The sequence below is a fragment of the Suricata suricatta genome, chromosome 8 (genome assembly GCF_006229205.1).
Source record: "Suricata suricatta isolate VVHF042 chromosome 8, meerkat_22Aug2017_6uvM2_HiC, whole genome shotgun sequence".
Lineage (NCBI taxonomy): Eukaryota > Metazoa > Chordata > Mammalia > Carnivora > Herpestidae > Suricata > Suricata suricatta.
This window is the reverse complement of record NC_043707.1, coordinates 107,231,061-107,249,910: the sequence shown is the minus strand read 5'-3', so window position 1 is coordinate 107,249,910 and position 18,850 is coordinate 107,231,061. Positions and strand designations below refer to the sequence as shown.

The following is an 18,850-nucleotide window of genomic DNA, read 5'->3' as shown; positions in this document are numbered from 1 at the left end:
TATGTCTTTTGATTGGAGCATTTAGTCCATTTACATTCAGTGTTCTTATTGAAAAATACGAGTTTAGTGTCATTGTGTTCTCTGTAGGGTTCATGCTTGTAGTGGTGTCTCTGGTACCTTGTGTTCCTTGCAACATTTCCCTCTTAGAGTCCCCCTTAGGATTTCTTGTAGGGCTGGTGTAGTGGTGATGAATTCTCTCAATTTTTGTTTCTTTGGGAACACCTTTATCTCTCCTTCTATTCTGAATGACAGGTTTGCTGGATAGAGGATTCTTGGCTGCATATTTTTTCTGTTCATCACATTGAAGATTTCTTGCCCTTCCTTTCTGGCCTGCCAAGTTTCAGTAGATAGGTCTGTAACTACTCTGACAGGTTTCGCTTTGTATGTTAGGGCCCCTTTATCCATAGCCACTTTCAGAGTTCTCTCTTTATCCTTATATTTTGCCAGCTTCACTATGATGCGTCATGCAGAAGGTTGATTCAAGTTACGTCTTAGGGGAGTTCACTGTGCCTCTTGGATTTCAATGTCGGTTTCCTTCCCCATATTGGGGAAGTTCTTGTCTATAATTTGTTCAAGTACCCGTCAACACCTTTCCCTCCTTCTTATTCTTCAGGAATTCCTATATACGGATATTGTTCTGTTTGCCTGTATCACTCAGTTCTCGAATTCTTCTTTCATGCTCCTGGATCAAAATCTCTCTCTTTTTCTCGGCTTCTTGTTTTTCTATAATTGTGTCTTCTAATTCATCTGTTCTCCTCTCTGCCTCTTCAATCTGTGCAGTGGCTGCCTCCATTTTATTATGCATCTCATTTATAGCATTTTATAATTCATCACAACAATTTTTAAGGTCCATAGTCTGTAGCAATAGCTTCTCTGATGTCTCCCATGCCTCCTTCAAGCCCAACAATTAATTTTATGGCAATTGTTCTAAATTCTTGCTCTGTTATATTGCTTATAACTGTTTTGAACAATTCTGTGGATGTGACTTCTTCCTGGAATTTCTTTAGAGGAGAGTCCTTCCGTTTTTATCATTTTGGCTATCTTTCTGTTTCTTGTCAGTTTTAAAAGCTTGTTATGCACTCTGCACCTGTGAGTACTGCTATATTAACAGAGGTTCATTGACTGTCCAGGGCATGTCCCTTCAGGAGGTGTTCCTTAAAGGTGTCTCTCTTTTTGTGCCTTTGATTATTTTATTTCCCTACTCATAGTGATATTTGGGACTCTCCACCATGTTTACTTTCGCTTGTTTCTTGAGGGAGCCCTGTAAAGGAAAACTGACAGAAAAACACAGAGGGAACAAAAGTATGCAAATGCACAGACAAATCAAACAAACAAGCAAACCAAAACAGGGCGTAGAACGGGGCAGGGGGGAACAAAAACAACAAAAGACAATCTAAAAGCATAAAACCAGAAATCCCAGCTATAAATAAAGAGCAAGGTGGAGGCAGTGCTGATGGAAGAGCATATACAAAGAAGAAGTGACAGGGGTAGGGAGGAAGAGAAATTGTACACTGACCAGGCAGAGAGACTAAGAGGCTTAATTCAGAGAGAGACAGAGGAGGATATGGTAGGAGGCAAGGAGAAAAAAAAATGATAATAATATTACCCAAAGAAACTATATAATCGGATTATTCCAGAGAGAGAAAAAGGAAGGTAGCAATGGAGGTGTAGCATATGCATCAAGAGAATGGATGTTTAAGCAAACCAATGACCAGAGTGCCCAGTCCAGCGGAGGGGAGAGATCAGAATGAGATAAGGAAAAATATATCTGAATAGTAAGAATTGATTTAGAGTTAATCACTGCAATGCATCAATGTTGGTCTTGCCCCAGGCTCCAGAAAAGAGAAAAAAAGGTCAGCTCCTCAGCACAGATGGGCGTGGTTTGGTGTAGGCAGGTCTTGCCTCCACTGTGGGTTATGTGGCAGCTCCCTGATTCCCTGCCTTGGTGGTCATGGGGAGAATAGTGGCGCCCCAGTCCCCTCTGGAACCAAGCATTGCAACTCTCCCTTTTGGCACTGATCTCCCTGTGCTGCAGTCATAGCCAATGTGGGCCAAGTTGTATTTCCCAAGCCCTGCGCACTTTAATGATTACCGCCTGAAAAGCAGTCCCGAAGGCTGGGTGGCTTCTTAGCAGGGGATATAGCAGGGGGAGTGGAGGAGCAGTTTCCTTCTGGTGCACCTGGGATAAGGGTGCCTAGCCCAAGGAAAAGGCCACATCTAGAGACAGGATCTCTCTCCGAGCGCTCTGCGGTTACCGATGGGATGATAGGATCCCTCTCTGTCCTGGGCGAGGTTTTTCTCTTCTCCAGAGGCAGCTTTATGAGCGGTTTTAGCTTCTCTTTCTCTTCCTCTCCTCTCTCTCTGCTCTCCACAAAGGGGGCTCCTTCCCCTCCATTCCTCAATGTCCAGCCTGTTTTTATCTTCCCCAGTTCACAATCACGCACCTATGAGACTGTCTTCTTAGCGGACTCTATCTCTTTTCCTCCCAGATTCTTGCAGTTCGTGTCTTATGGCTTCAGTCCTTCTTTGAGAGATGCAGATGGGCAAAAAGCACAGAGCTCCCTACTTCTCCACCATCTTGCCTCCTCCTCTGAATCCATTCTTTTAAATTCCTACAAACCCTATTTATTCCTTCCCAGGTGAGCAGGCCTTGTGAATACTAAGGAACCCTCAAAGTAGTTAGGGGAAGTGTGAATGAACCATACTCTAGTGTCTGACCCAAAAAGGCTTCCTTTAGTGCAGTGGTTCTCAAATTGTGGTTTCTGGAACAGCAGCAACAGCATTCTTTTTTCTTTTTGTTTTTTAAAATTTAAACCCAAGTTATTTAACATATAGTGTAATACTGATTTCTGGAATAAAATTTATTGACTCATCACTTACATACAACACCCAGTGTCCATCCCAACGAGTATCTTCCTTAATGCCCCTCACCCATTTACCCCATCCTCCCACCCAGCACCCCACCAGCAACCCTCAGTTGCAATAACAGCATTCTTTAAAATTTTGTTAGAAATACAAATTATTATGCCCTATTCCAACCTACTGAATCAGAAACTCTGAGGACAGGGCCCCGCAACCTTTTAAATAAGTACTCTTGGTGATTCGGAGAGAAGTTTGAACATCGCTGTCTTTGCAGAATGCTGAGAGTTTCTTTGAAGATTGATATAGCAAGTTCTTAGGTACAAAACTGTCAGAAGCAAGAGTTTTTCATAATGAACCAAAGCATTTGACAAGTGCTTTAAAAACACTGGATGGCAGGTGTGTTTACTTCTCACCTACCTTTGTCTCAAAAGCAAAGCCCAAGTCCATATCACAATCCCATGAGTATGCCAGAAATTAATTCATGAGATACAGGCCTCAGATAAAACCAACTCACTGAAGAAGGTTGATTTTAAATTTAAAAACATGCACTTTGGAGGGAAAAAAAGTATATAACAAGATAGAATTGAGGGAGACGTTGCAGAAGGATGCTTGATTTGGAGTCAAACAGACTGCAGTTCCATGGGTATAACTATCTGTTACTAATGTGTGATCTTGAATAAAATACTTAACTTTTCTGAGTTCAGTTTTCTCATCTAAAAACATGAAGATGCCAAAATCTTACCTTGGAAGGCAGGTCATGACTGCAATCCTTTCTGAGTAAAGAGTCTAGAAGTAGTCCAAGTTGCCATGCATTGTCTCATGTGACCTTGGTCACAACAGGTTAGACCAGTAGCTTTAGAATAATAATGCAACATTCCTATATTTCAGAAAGTGTGACTATGTCATGGTAGAGACAGTTTTCTGTAATTTTATTCTGTATCCAGAAGTAACCAGAGTGGTCTCTGTTTCTTTGCAATAAATACATGATTACCTTATAGGGTTGTTATTGGAATTACATGAAAAAAAATGTGAGTACAATATTCAACAGAAACAGGTACTTCACACTCAATAATGTAGCTATTCATTTGTAATGAGAGCTCCAAAGCCATTAATTCCACAGGTGAGATAAAAAAAAAAAAAAGCCTCAGTATCCAAAACCAAAAACCCACACTTAAGCCCCAAAGTAACCAAGTATAGTTGCAGAGTCATTAAGCCTCATACTTGAAGGCTTTTAGCTGCGAGGATATGAAATATATGTTCTAAGGGCTTCAGTCTAGAAGAACACAGTAAACTCCTAACCTGAAGTTTTCTCTTGTATTATTTTGTATGAATGGAAAGTTTGTTGCTGCTTTCTGGCATGGAGAAAGTATGTAGGAGTTGTATTAGAACTTTCATAGTATGCTACACAGAACTTTTCCTGTATAATTGAAAAGTGGGGCCATGCTTGGATTCAGGGGATGGAGGATTTTGAAAACAGGGAGAGTTGTTGAGTATTAGCACTGCAAAACTGGGCTTGGAGGAGTGGACTCATGAAGAGAAATGATGACCAAAGGAGATGGCCTTGAATAGAAGAATCTAGAACAGAGAGGCCATTCAGGAGGCCACAGGTCTAATGTAATCTAAACATTCCCAAGGCCCTCAACCAGACCAATGATGATGGGAAATAAAGGGTATGAATGGACATTAAATTGCATTTTGAAAGTCAAGGCAACAAATGAAGTTGGTGATTGAATGTTGGGAATGAAAGAAGGAGAGCTTCACAGTAAGTCTGGTAGAGTGAGGAACAGCAATGCAAATGTCAAAGTCAGGGAACCTTTTTTGGTAGAAGGTCTGAGTTCAGTTTTGGATTTCTCAAGCTTGAGGGGATTAGGGGATTTTTTCAGTGCAAATGGTAACAGGGGAGCACTAATATGGGATTGGAACTCAGATAAGTGGAAAGAAGATAAGGCCAAGATCAACACAGAGGTAAGCTCTCAAGCCATGACATTAAAAAAAAGTTCTTGGGGCACCTGGGTGACTCACTCGGTTAAGCATCCGGCTTCGGCTCAGGTCATAATCTCACGGTTCGTGGGTTCGAGCCCCGCATCGGGCTGTGTGCTGACAGCTAGCTCAGAGCCTGGAGCCTGCTTTGGATTCTGTATCTCCCTCTCTCTCTGACCCTCCCTTGCTTGCACTGCCTCTCTTGGTCTCTCAAAAATAAATAAAAATAATTTTTAAAAATTCAAAAAAAAGTTCTCAAGGGATATAGAGGAAGAAGAATAGAAGTCCAAGGCCCAAGTCTTGGAAATTGCCCTATGTCTAGAGGTCTAGTAGTGATAAAGAAGAGCAAACCTAGGAAAAGCAAGAAAAGTGAAGTTGATAAGCATTTGGAGAGCCATGCTAGTGCCATACAACAGAAGCCAAGGCAAGAGGTTTTCCCTCAGCAAAGACTTCTATGTGGTAACATCTGGAACAGATAGCAATGCTAACATCTGGAACAATAGCAAAGCACAATGCTGTGTAAGCAACACAAGTGAGTTCAGAATACTCTGGGTGGCCTGTGTAGAGCCTGTATCTTCCACAGCTAAGCTACAGTTCATTTAGCAAGACCTATGAAATGACTGATGGCATGTGTTTACTAACACTGTTGCCAGGGAACAAACTGGCAGGACAGAAAAAGTACTTTTCAGAGATAGGGGAACTTACCTAGCTCATCCCAGAGCTGCCTGCACTTATCTGTCATGCTTGTTCCTTGCTGCCTCCAGAGTGCGAGTCGTGGGTCAGCCATAAACTGCTCAGTTATCAGTGTCAGCATCCTGGCTCCATTGGAATCTCTCATCCGCAGCATCTCTCGAACCTGACACATAAGGAGGGGCCAGGGGTTGGTGACTGTACATCATGAAAAAGCAGGAGGAGAAGGAAGGGGAGGAGAAGATGAAGTATCTAAGCATAACATATCCAAAGAGCCAAAAAGAAGCCTTCTAGTTCTATAAGCAAGTTCTCTGCATAGATCAAGAAAGCCTGCTGTACACAATGAGATATCACTTGACATCCACTAGGATGGCTAGAATCAAAAAGTCAGATAACAAGTGTTGGTGATAATGTAGAGAAATCAGACCCCTGACACAGTGTTGGTGGGAATGTAAAATGATGCAGCTACTTTAAAAATCAGTGTAGCAGTTCCTCAAATGACTAAACATAAAGTTATATGACCTATCAACTTCAATCCTAGAGAGAAATGAAAACACATGTTCACACAGAATCTTGTATAATAATGTTTATAAAAGCATATTTATAATATCCAAAAGGTAGAAATAATCCAAATATCCACTAACAGAATGGATAGACGAAAGTGGTATATCCATACACTGGGATATTATTCAACCATAAAAAGGCATGAAGTACGGATACATGTTACAACATGGATGACCCTTGAAAATACTACGCTAGGTGGAAGAAGCCAGGCATGAAAGACTACATACTATATGATTCCTTCCCTGTGAAAGTCCAGAATAGGGAAATCTATAGAGACAGAAAGTAGATTAGTGGTTATTTAGAACTGGGAGAGGGGGAATGGAGGATATGGAAGTGACAGGTAAAGGGTATGATCTTTTTAGGGTGATGAAAATGTTCTAAGTTGACTGTGGTGATGGCTGTGCATATCTGTGAATATATTAAAAACCACTGAATTGCATACTTTTAAATGGGTGAATTTTACAGTATGTGACTTATCTCTTACTAAAGGTGTTAGGAAGAAAAGAAAGAAAGAAAGCCTGCTGTGAGAGGCCCCAGTTCCAAAATACTAAATCTCTTCAAGACCTCATCCAGCAGCCGTGGGTTCAAGGCAGAGGGATGGTGGCTTCCTTACTAAAAGCCTTAGCAAGGCTAACTTATTTAGAGTGGAACAGAAGGAAGAGGACTACCAGGGTGAGGCAGTAGGGGTCCCCAGATGCTACTGGCTCTGGATCAGGTCTGCTCTGTTCAGCTCCTCCCATTGGTTTTCAAGCATTCAGGACAGATAGCTCCAGTGAACCAGCTACAATGCATGAAGCCAGAAGTGTGGTGAGGCCAGTTTACTTAAAGTAAAACAAACAAATGAACACTCATGTCTTACCTTGGCAAACATTGAGTTGAGTTGCTTTCCAGAGCCACAGTAACCACCCTGGGAGAGAAAGAGCTTCACTTGTTCTTTCACCTGTTCTTCATCCAAATGCCAACAGTTCTCATCATCAATGCTGGCCCCAGCTGTGGGGTCAGGGGCGCCTGTGAGGAATGTGAATAGTGACATGAGTCCCCTGAATTCTACAAATGCTACACATTTGGCAGAAGGGATACTCTATGATGATATTAAAAAATGGATAGCTCACTGCCTTATTCTGGGCTTTGTCAACTGTGTGGACCTATAAATAAACTTCAGAGGGCTAATGCTAGTTTCACACTCACTTATGTCTCAGTTGTCCTCCCTTACAAGGTCTACAAATAACATTCTAGGGGGAAAAATCCCAGAAGGAAATGCACAAACATGAAAACAGTGATGTATTTTTCTCCTAGGAAAGTGACATTTCTTTCTTCTTTTTGCTTTCCTATGAAGTTCAAAATAAGCCTTAAAGTATAGATATTATTATAAAATAAAAAAGTGCTTTCTTAGAAAATAAAAAATAGTTTTTAAAGTTCACTATAAAATGTAGCTTCTTAAGCAGAGTCAACATTTCTAAATTTCTAGAAACTTGACCCTTGAAGCACAGGCAGAGGTGCATACAAGGTGATGTTTTATAAATTTATACTCAAAGTATCTTTCATATCTGGTCTCACTGCAACACATTAAAACAATTTTAGTTCTTTGCACATCCCTCTCTGCGAGTGCCCTGCTAGCTGCTTACTCACAGTTGAATCCCAAGTTGGATCTACAGCTGAATCGTCTATAGCACAGTACTGTTAATGCGACAGGGACTAGGAAATATTTGTGGAATGAACACTGAATCTTCTCTCACTTTCTCAAAGCCAGAGTGTTATGTTAAGTTTTTAGAAACCTGCCTCCTATTAATCAATGCTCTATAGGTGTGGTCATGTAATAGATTATAAATTCATGCCATGTTTGGGGTGCCTTGGTGGCTCAGTCGGTTAAGCCTCCAACTCTTGATCTTGGCTCAGGTCATGATCTCACGGTTCCTGAGGTCAAATCTCATGTAGGGCTCTGTGATGACAGCGTGGATTCTGCTTGGGATTCTCTCTCCCTCGCTCTCTTCTCTCTCTCTCTCTCTCTCTCTCTCTCTCTCTCTCTCTCTCTCAAAATAAATAAATAAAACATTAAATAAATCCATGTCATATTTAATTAGTCAGTCTACCTTTCCTCTTGTCTTCCTAGATCAAAGTCCTGCTTAAATGAAATCTAGGTCTACACAGAAAAGTTGCCTTTCAGCTAAGCTTTTTTAGTGCATCTTATTCTGAATGAAATCAGGAGGTTCACACATTCATTTATTCTACAAGTACTAATTAACACATATGACTGTCCAGTTTATGGTATCTACTAAATGCTACTTTCTTTGAATGTTTTTTTTATTTTTTAATGTCTGTATTTTATTTTGAGAGACAGAGGCAGAGAGTGAGTGGGAGAGAAGCAGAAAGAGAGAGAGACACAGAGTCTAAAGCAGGCTCCAGGCTCTGAGCTGTCAGCACAGAGCCCAATGTGGGGCTCAAACCCACATACTGTGAGATCATGACCTGAGCCGAAGTTGAACGTTTAACCAACTGAGCCGCCCAGGCGCCCCTCGAATGTATTATTCTAAACACGGTTCTGATTATATCACTTCCCCACTCAGAAGTCTTCAGTGATGCACCATTTTTATTAAATTAAGTCCAAATGCTTTAGGTTGGCATTCAAGGCTCTCTATGCTCAGGCCTTATCTTTCATTTCTAGCCTTGTCTACCCTATATTTATGTTATGGTTCAGCTAGAAACTTAGTGTTCCCAGAAGTCAACCACATTTTCTTAGGACTTTACTTCTGTTTTTTCCCTTTACTTCTCTCCCGCTCTTGTAACCCATTCTTTAGCCAAAAAAATGAAACTTCTCACTGTCAATATTGCCTCAGTCAGGGCTACAATGAGCAGTGGAAACTATAAGTAAGTATACAGAACAGAAGACTAACACTGGCATGGTTCATGTACTTGCTTAGCTCACTTGGCAAGAGAAGCTTTTTTTTTTAATCCCCTCACTGAATTAGCCATATAATCCACCACCCCCTGTCAAAAGTATGTCCATCTTATGCTCATACAGATACAAGAGGAGTAATACTCTTCTTAGCACTTTATTATTGTTTTTTCCTAAAGACTTGCGGCAATTTGTTGTACATCAGAATTGTGCATTTCTCATATATTCCCAACTAAGTTGAAGTTTTTTAAGAGTAGGTGTTCATTTTTGTACCTCACAGTGCCTGGATCATTATAGCACTGAGTTAATATTTACAGAATAAACAAATACATGTCTTATTGACTATCTAGATTTAAGCTCCAGGTGAGTAAATAATATATCCTATACTTCTTTTGTATCCCTAAAGTGGCAAAGCAAAACAAATATAATCCTTATCCTTAAATACTTGTTAATAAGAGCCATTTTTTTAGTGCTTCCTACTTGCCAAAGTCTAAGCACTTTGTGTACATATCCTCATTAAAGCATACTCTCCTTGAGGGCACAAACTATGTTGTTTGCGGGCATATTTGCAACATGCACCTGCAATGTACCTGTAATGTGCCATGTACCTGGCACACAGGAGGTGCTCAATGATCATCTGGTGAGTACATTCCAATGCACTCTGATAACAACTCTAAAAGGTAGTACTATTATCCTAATTTTAAAATGAGAAAACTAAAGCTTATATAGGTAAGTAATGTAATAGGTGGGAAGTATATTAGCCAGGATCTGTATGTTGGTTTCTCTTCAAAGTCTGTTGTTCACTGTAACACTGAACTTCGGCCTCCAGCCTCATAGAGGCTGTGACCCACTAGCTGGTTTGAGGCCCTTGAATGGAATGCTGGATGGTGTGTCTAAAGATAGTCTAATCTTTCGTGGCCTATCTCATTACATAGAATATAGGACTAGTGAGAATAATGCTTTTTCTCCATAGTGAGGATAATAGAGTTCTCACCAGTACAGTGATTCTCAATCTTAAAACACCTGGGGTTTGTGTTAAAAATGCAGATTATAGAGTCTCACCTCTAATGATTCTAGTTTTCAGTAGCACTATATAGACAGAAGTGGGGTAAAATGAGATATACTTTGTATAAACCAAAGATGGCCTGTGAGCACCTTCTTGCCAAGAATAGGGATGAGGTAAGAACGGAAATAGCCCTCCAAAAACAAGCAGAGATGGTTTGAATACCAATTCTGACCCTTGGGTGGTTCCATTAGGATATGAAAAAGTAGGAGCAGGACCCAACCTCCCAAAGGAGATGGTCTTAATTAACTGGTTGGAAGTGTGGAGTGACACTGCCTCTAAAAATTAAAAGGGGTATAGAGAAAACTGGAGAATCTTCTGGGCCCAGGTGGTGTTAGTGGCAGCAGCAGTTCTGGAAGAAATAAGGTGCAGCTTATAAACACCTAGTGTACAGACTATAGAGAACTGCTGGGATACGGCTAGGATAAGGCAAAGCCTTGAGAGTTACTATCAGTAAAATTTCAACTAGAACTTCAGAAGGGCTTATTTGATAGGAAAAAAAGGAAAGTAAACTATGTAAATGTTTGCTGATCTATAAGGAACCCAGGAGATGAGAAGTGGAGCTGCCAAAATGGGTGGCTACAGCAAAAAAGGAGTGAGTGAGTCAATATTTGAGGCATCCAGGTAACACTACTACAAGGAGTTCGTGTGACTGTTGAAGGAATGAAAGTCATCTGGGAAAGCGTGAACTGGCAAGAGGCCCCAAGGAGGATTTTCCAAGAAATTTTAATTTACTCACCCAATATTAAATGAGAGCCTACTATGTGCCAGGATCTGTGCCAAATACTGAATATATGATGGCAAATCAAGTAGATATAGCACCTCTCCTTGTGGAGTTGATAGACTAGTTGGGGAAAGGGACATTAAACAAATAATTACACACGCACATATTTGTGTGGGAAGAAAGACAGGTCAAAGAAGTTTTCCCTGAGAAAGTGGCATTTAAGTGAACACCTGAAGAAATGAATAAGGCATTGCCTAACAAAGAGTGGAGGAAATAATTGTATTTTTTGCTCAAAAAAGCATAAAGTCATAAATTATTATGATAGTCAAGTACATTTATAATAAGGGGGAGAGGATAGGAAGAGTATTCCAAGAAGAGGGAAAATCATGTGAAAACCTAAGCAAAAGCCAGACCACTTTTGTAGGCCATATGAAATCTGCACTTTATCCATGACAAAATCTATATTTATAGAAAAGTTACTTTGGAGAGCTGTGTGGAGAATGGAATAGAAGGGAACAATAGTGTATATGGAAAGATAAGTTAGAATGCTATGGTAGCAATCAAAGTGGGAGATTATAGGAGTTTTGACTTAGGGTGATGGCAATATCAATAGAGAGAAGTGGAAAAGGATGAAATACACTTTGGAGGTAAAATTAACAGGTCTTGCACATGGATCATAAGTAAAAATTATTAGGGATGACTAGAAGATTTCTATCATAATCCAGTGGCTAGATGGCTCTTTATTTAGTTTGGGGAGGAAGATAAATTCACATTTGGATATGTTGATTTGGGGATTATTTCTGTTGTATGGAACAGTCAGTTGGATATACAAGTGACCTGTGAGTCACAGTACATAGATGATATTTAAAGTCAAAGATGTAGCTGAGATTGCCTGTAGAGATCATGTAGAATAAGAATAGGAGAAAATCTGGGGCAGTTGTTTGGGCAGCCTACTTCTTACAGTTTGTTGGTTCGAGCCCCACGTCGGGCTCTGTGCTGACAGCTTGGAGCCTAGGACCTGCTTCAGATTCTGTGTCACCCTCTCTCTCTGCCCCTCCCTGGTCACACTCTGTCTTTCTCTCTCAAAAAAATAAACGTTAAAAAACATTTAAAAAATATATAAAAAGAAGAGGATAAATCTTAAGATTATTTTATATGAAATGTCAAAATTAAAGGTCAGAGAGTAGAGGAAGGTAGGGCATGTAGGCAAAAGTGAACAAGAACACAGATAATCTTAATTAAGATAAACTAGGCCTGGAGTTCATTAGCAGCCTCTTCAGCTCTCCCTCACTAACTTCCAGGGAAAATCTTTAAGAAAAAAAATCCTTTGGTTAAAAAAAAGAAAAAGATTAAAATGTCTCTATATATGTTCATGTTAGTCTTTTCATAAAGAGATGAGTAAGATACTAATTGGCTTCAGTAGTGGTAAAGTAGACCCAGTCAGTGTAAGTGTTATAGTGTGAAATTTTACACAAGATTGTACAAGAAATCATAACAAATGAAGATAAAATAGAAAGGATGTCTTTTATAAATAATTATGAAACCACCATGTGGATTAAGGCTCCAAGTTAGCACTGAGGCTGCAACAGAGACCTGTCCTGAGGGAACTATTACATCTGTGGAACCAATTTTTCTTTCATTTCATAAACATCTTTTTTAAAATTATAAAAATACCATATGCTTTTATATAAAATATACCATTCATAAAATAAAATCCACCTATAATGCCACCAACCATAGATTACCATTACTAATATTATGGTGTATTTCCTTCCAGTCTTTTTGCTCTATACATGTATGTGTATGTAGACACACTGCTTTTTAAATTAATATTTATTTTATTTTTTAAAATGTTTATTTATTTTTGAGAGAGAACGAGTGCAAGAAGGGAAGGGCAGAGAGAAAGGGGGGCAGAGGATCCACAGTGGGCCATGTATTGACAGTAGTGAGCCCAATGCAGGGTTCAAACTCACAAACCATGAGAAGAGGACCTGAGCCAAAGTTGGACACTCAATCGACTGAGCCATCCAGGTGCTCCAGACAAAATTAGTATTTAATTAAAAAAATTTTTTAAGTGTTTATTTATTTTTGAGAGAGAGAAAGCAAGTGATGGAGGGGCAGAGAGGGAGGGAGACATAGAATCTGAAGCAGGCTCCAGGCTCCAATCTGTCAGCACAGAGCCTAATGGGGGGCTCAAACTCATGAACCGTGAGATCATGACCTGAGCTCAAGTTAGATGCTTAACTGACTGAGCCCCCCAGATGCCTCTTAAATTAGTATTTTAAAATTGAAATATAAGTTATGAAAAGTACACAAATCTTAATACAGCTTGATGAATTATCAGATAGTCGTTGTAACAGCGTAACTATCACTGAAGTAAAAAAATAGAAAACTAACAGCATTCCTAAAGCTCCTTCACAAACATTATCTCCTTTCATTTTCCCCCAAATTAACCATTATCCTAACTTCTAACAACAGGGACTTGTTTTTAAACTTTATAAAAGTAGAATCATACAAGAGTGATTCTTTCGTGCCCGGCTTCTTCCATTCCGCATCATGTTTGTAAGATTCACCCGTATTTTGGGGTTCAGCAATAGTACTAAATTTATTTTCACCGATATATAGAACATTCCATTATGTGAATGTATCAATTTATTTAGTCATTCTACTGTTGATGGACATTTGGAATGTTCCTATTTTAGGCTGTTATAAATTATGCTACTCATTTCCATTGAGGAGATGTCTAGAAGAGTTTCTGGGTCACAGAGTTTGCATATGTTCAACTTTAGTTAGATGATGCCAAACAGTTTCCCAAAGGGAGTGCAGCAATTTATACCTGCAACATATTAATTCCTACCTACAATATATTATTAGTTCCAATTGCTCAGTATCTTCACCAATAGATGCTACTGATAGTTTTCAAACTTCAGCTATTCTGGTGGATAGATAATTGTATCTCACTGTGGTTTTAATTTGCATTTCCCTGATTACTAAAGTAACTTTTTTTATTTTTTATGTTTTTTATTTATTTTTGAGAGACAGAGAGAGACAGAGCGAGCAGGGGAGGGTCAGAGACAGAGGGAGATACAGAATCCGAAGACAGGCTCCAGGCTCTGAGCTGCTGTCAGCACAGAGCCTGACACGGGGCTCAAACCCACAAACCATGAGATCATGACCTGAGCTGAAGCCAGACGCTTAACTGACTGAGCCACCCAGGTGCCCCTAAAGTAACTTTTAATATGTTTATTAAACATCTGGATATCCTTTTTGTCCAGTGTCTTTCTGTATCTCTTGTTCATTTTACTATTTGTAGAGGTTCTTATTATTAATGTTTATTTATTTTTGAGAGAGAGAGTACAAGCAGGGGAGGGGCAGAGAGAGAGGGAGATGGAGGATCTGAAGCAGGCTCAGCACTGACAGCAGAGAGCTTGATGCAGGGCTTGATCCCACTAACCATGAGATCATGATCTGAGCTAAAATCAAGAGTTGGACACTTAACTGATTAAGCCCCCCAGATGCCCCTGGGGTTCTTCATGTATTTAGGGTATAAGCTCTTGTCAATTATACATACTATAAATACCTTCTACTATCTACCTTTTTAGTCTCTTAGTGGTGTCTTTTGATTAAAAAATGTTTAAAATTTTAATGTAGTCCAATTTTTAAATCTTTTCCTACTTAAGAAAAATTTTCCTACCTCAAGGACATGAAGATATTTTCTTATGTTATTTCCTATATACTTTATTGTTTTATCCTTCACATTTACATCTGCAATCTACCTGTGATTGATTTTTCTGTATGGCATGAGATAGGAATCAAGGATTTTTTCCCCTAAATGAATATGTCTAATTGACCCAGCTCCATTTATTGAAAAGATTCTTTTTCCACTGCTGAGCATTTTTATTTTTTTCTGTTTATTTATTTATATTGAGAGAGAGAGAGTGTGAGTGAGAGAGGGGCAGAGAGAGAGAAAGAGAAAGAGAGAGAGAGAGAGAGAGAGAGAGAGAGACCCAAGCAGGCTCTACACTTCGCACAGATCCTGAAGTGGGGTTCATTCTCACAACCGTGGGGTCATGCATAACGTGAACCGAAATCAGGAGTTGGATGCTTAACCAACTGAGCCACCCAGGTGCCCCTCCACTGACGAGCATACAGTTGAATCCTTTTACTTGGAAAACTCACGTGCTTTTGTTCTAGAAAATTTTCTTCACTTACTTCCTTGATGAATTCCTTAACTCTGTTTATTTTTGAAACCCCTATTATTCAAACATTGGAATTCATAGGACTTGTTCTCTTAATTTGTGGCAAATTTTTTCCTCCTGTTTTTCATCTTTTTATCTTTATGCTCTACTCTATGGGAACTTTCTTTACCTTTATTTTCCATCACTTAGTTTTAGATGATTTTGCCATTATATTTGTAATTTTAGTAGTTCTGTTGTGTGAACTCATTTCTACAGTATCTAGTTATTTCATGGTTGTAATATCTTCTTTTACTCCAATGACAATACTATTAATACTTTTTCAAACTTTTTTGCTCTCTGCATAGTTGCTATTTTCCCCAAATTGCTTTCCTCCATTTGCTAGCTTTGGTCTATATCTTCCACAATAGTCAACACTATTCACTTCTTGAAACTGAGTTCTATGCTGACTTTGATAATTAGTAGCTTTTTTTCCTCATTTCTCATTCTACTTGCTAATCTCTACACTGGCTTCTGTTTTCATCACCTGTATATGCATGGCTGTATTCATTCAATAAACTCTTATTATTTTCCAGTACCATGCTAGGTGACAGAGACTCAGAAATTAATAACACATGGTTCCTAACTTCTCTTTCTCCTCTTACTTTCCTCAATGTATCAAATCTTTCTTAATGGATAAGCAGTAACTGAAGCCCTGACCACGATGCTGTATGCCAGAGAATCTCAGGGTATAGAGTTATCAAATCAAATCATAGAGCATAGAGCAGTGTTAGATGTAGAAAGAGAGTCTACTAAAAGGGACAAGGCAAAGTCCAGGTAAAACTACATATAAGCAGTCACCACCGTGGCTGCTCCTGCTGCAGAGTCTTTGAGGCTGCAGCCCAGCGACTACTCAAAGTTACTAAAGAAAGGAAGATTTATTAGATTCACTGCACAGTGTACAAACGTACAAATGCTACTCAGCATTTGGGACAAGAAGCCCTGCCTAGCAGAATACCAGATGATGCCAGTTCTAACTCAGCCACAGTTTATAGATCGAAGTGGCAAGATGGTGGAGAAATAGAGAGTTCCGTACTTCCTGCCAGTATCTCTCAAACAAGGAAGAGCTGAAGCCAAAAGACGCTGAACTGCAAGAGTCTGGGAGAAAAAGAGACAGAGTCCATTAAGAAGACAGCCTAATAGGTGCATGATTGTGAACTGGGGAAGATAAAAATGGGCCGGGACATGGAGACTTGGAGGGGAGGGAGCCCCCTCTGCAGAGAGACAAAGGGGAGAGAAAGAGCAGCTGAAACTTCTCATAGAACTGTCGCTGGAGAAGACAAAAACCTTGCTCGGGACAGAGAGGGATCCTATCATCCCATCTCTAATGGCAAGGCATTTGGAGAGCGATCCTATCTCTAACTGCGGAGCTTTCGTTGGGCTTGGTGCCCCTGTGCCAGTTGGCACCAGGAGAAGCCACACGCCTATCCCCCCTACTCGATCCCTGGCTAGGAAGCGCCCCCGCCTGCGGGATTACATTTCGAGCATTATCATTAAAGCAGTCTCACTAAGGTCTGGAAACGAGGCCGGGCTTGGTATATAGAACACGGCCCACCTTGGCTGCGCCTGCAGCAAAGGGAGATCAGACTCAAAAGAGTGATTTGCAACGCTTGGTGCGAGAAGGAACTGGGGGAGCAACCATTTTTCTTTTTTAAACTTTTTTTTAATGTTTTTATTTATTTTTGATACAGAGAGAGACAGAGCATGAGAGGGGGAGGGGCAGAGAGAGAAGGAGGACACAGAACTGGAAGCAGGCTCCAGGCTCTGAGCTGGCTGTCAGCACAGAGCCTGACGCGGGGCTCGAACCCACGAATGTGAGATCTGACCTGAGCCGAAGCCGGAGGCTTAACCGACTGAGCCACCCAGGCGCCCCGAGCAACCATTTTTCTAATCACAGTCACCAAGGTGGCGCTTCAGGGAGCAGCCCAAAGGACCCACAGTAGAGGCAAGACTTGCCTACACCAAACCACACCCATCATGCTGGAGAGCTGCATTTTTTTACTGGAGCTGGGGACAAGACCAACATTGATGCATTGCTGTGATTAACTCTAGATCAATTCTTGATATTCAGATATATTCTCCCTTATCTCATTCTTATCTCTCCCTTCCAGTGGACTGGGCACTCTGCTCATTGGTTTGCTTAAACAGTCACATTTCATTCATTCTCTTGATGCATATTCTATACCTCCATGGCTACCTTCCTTTCTCTCTGGCATAATCAAACTATATAGTTTCTCTGGATAACATTATCTTTGTTCCTTTCTCTTCACCTCCTACCATATTCTCCTTTTTCTCTCTCTGAATTAAGCCTCTTAGACTCTCTGCCTGGTCAATGTTCAGTTTCTCTTTCTCCCCACCCCTGTCATTTCTCTCTTTCTAATTGTTTTCCATCAGCACTGCCTCCACCATGCTCTTTACTTGTAGCTCGCATTTCCGGTTTTATGCTTTTAGACTGCCCTTTGCCTTATGTTGTTTCTGTTCTGGGTTGTTCTGTTCTTTTACTTTCAGTTTGCTTGTTTGATTTGTCTGTGCATTTGCATGCTTTTATTCTGTTTGTCTGTTTTCCTTTTCAGGGATACTTCAAGAAACAAGCTAAAATACACATGGTAGAGAGTCCCAAATATCACTATGAGTAGGAAAATAAAATAACCAAAAGCACAATAAGAAAGACCAGAGAACACCATTAAAAGAACACTTCCTAAACAAACCACAAACAGTGAACAAACCTCTTTTAATATAGCAGAACTCACAGGTGCAGAGAGTGCATTACAAGCTTTTAAAACTGACAAGAGACAGAAAGATAGCCAAAATGATGAAACGGAAGGACTCTCCTCTAAAGAAATTCCAGGAAGAAGACACAACTACAGAATTGCTCAAAAACAGATAAAAGCAACATAACAGAGCAAGAATTTAGAACAATTGCCATAAAATTAATTGTTGGGCTTGAAGGAGGCATGGGAGACATCAGAGAAGCTATTGCTACAGACTATGGACCTTAAAAATTGTTGTGATGAATTATAAAATGCTATAAATGAGATGCATAATAAAATGGAGGCAGCCACTGCACAGATTGAAGAGGCAGAGAGGAGAACAGATGAATTAGAAGACACAATTACAGAAAAAGAGGCAGCTGAGAAAAAGAGATATTTTGACCCAGATGCATGAAATGAGAATTCAAGAACTGAGTGATACAGGCAAACAGAACAATATCCGTATATAGGAATTCCTGAAGAATAAGAAGGAGGGAAAGGTGCTGACGGGTACTTGAACAAATTATAGACAAGAACTTCCCCAATATGGGGAAGGAAACCGACATTGAAATCCAAGAGGCACAGTGAACTCCCCTAAGACGTAACTTGAATCAACCTTCTGCATGACGCATCATAGTGAAGCTGGCAAAATATAAGGATAAAGAGAGAACTCTGAAAGTGGCTATGGATAAAGGGGCCCTAACATACAAAGCGAAACCTGTCAGAGTAGTTACAGACCTATCTACTGAAACTTGGCAGGCCAGAAAGGAAGGGCAAGAAATCTTCAATGTGATGAACAGAAAAAATATGCAGCCAAGAATCCTCTATCCAGCAAACCTGTCATTCAGAATAGAAGGAGAGATAAAGGTGTTCCCAAAGAAACAAAAATTGAGAGAATTCATCACCACTACACCAGCCCTACAAGAAATCCTAAGGGGGACTCTAAGAGGGAAATGTTGCAAGGAACACAAGGTACCAGAGACACCACTACAAGCATGAACCCTACAGAGAACACAATGACACTAAACTCGTATTTTTCAATAAGAACACTGAATGTAAATGGACTAAATGCTCCAATCAAAAGACATA

The 18,850-nt window shown here is 40.1% G+C and overlaps 1 protein-coding gene across 1 annotated transcript in view; it reads right to left on the bottom strand.

Annotated features, from left to right (window-relative positions):
- The window catches only part of ZSWIM5 (zinc finger SWIM-type containing 5), a 79,857-nt gene that overhangs the window by 53,046 nt on the left and 7,961 nt on the right, over positions 1-18,850 (bottom strand). Inside the window, exons 3-4 of the mRNA XM_029945832.1 lie at positions 6,956-7,104; positions 5,548-5,698 (exon numbers count right to left, since the gene is read on the bottom strand). Of these exons, the coding sequence (XP_029801692.1) occupies positions 5,548-5,698; positions 6,956-7,104 (300 nt within the window). The remainder of the gene's footprint in view (positions 1-5,547; positions 5,699-6,955; positions 7,105-18,850) is intronic.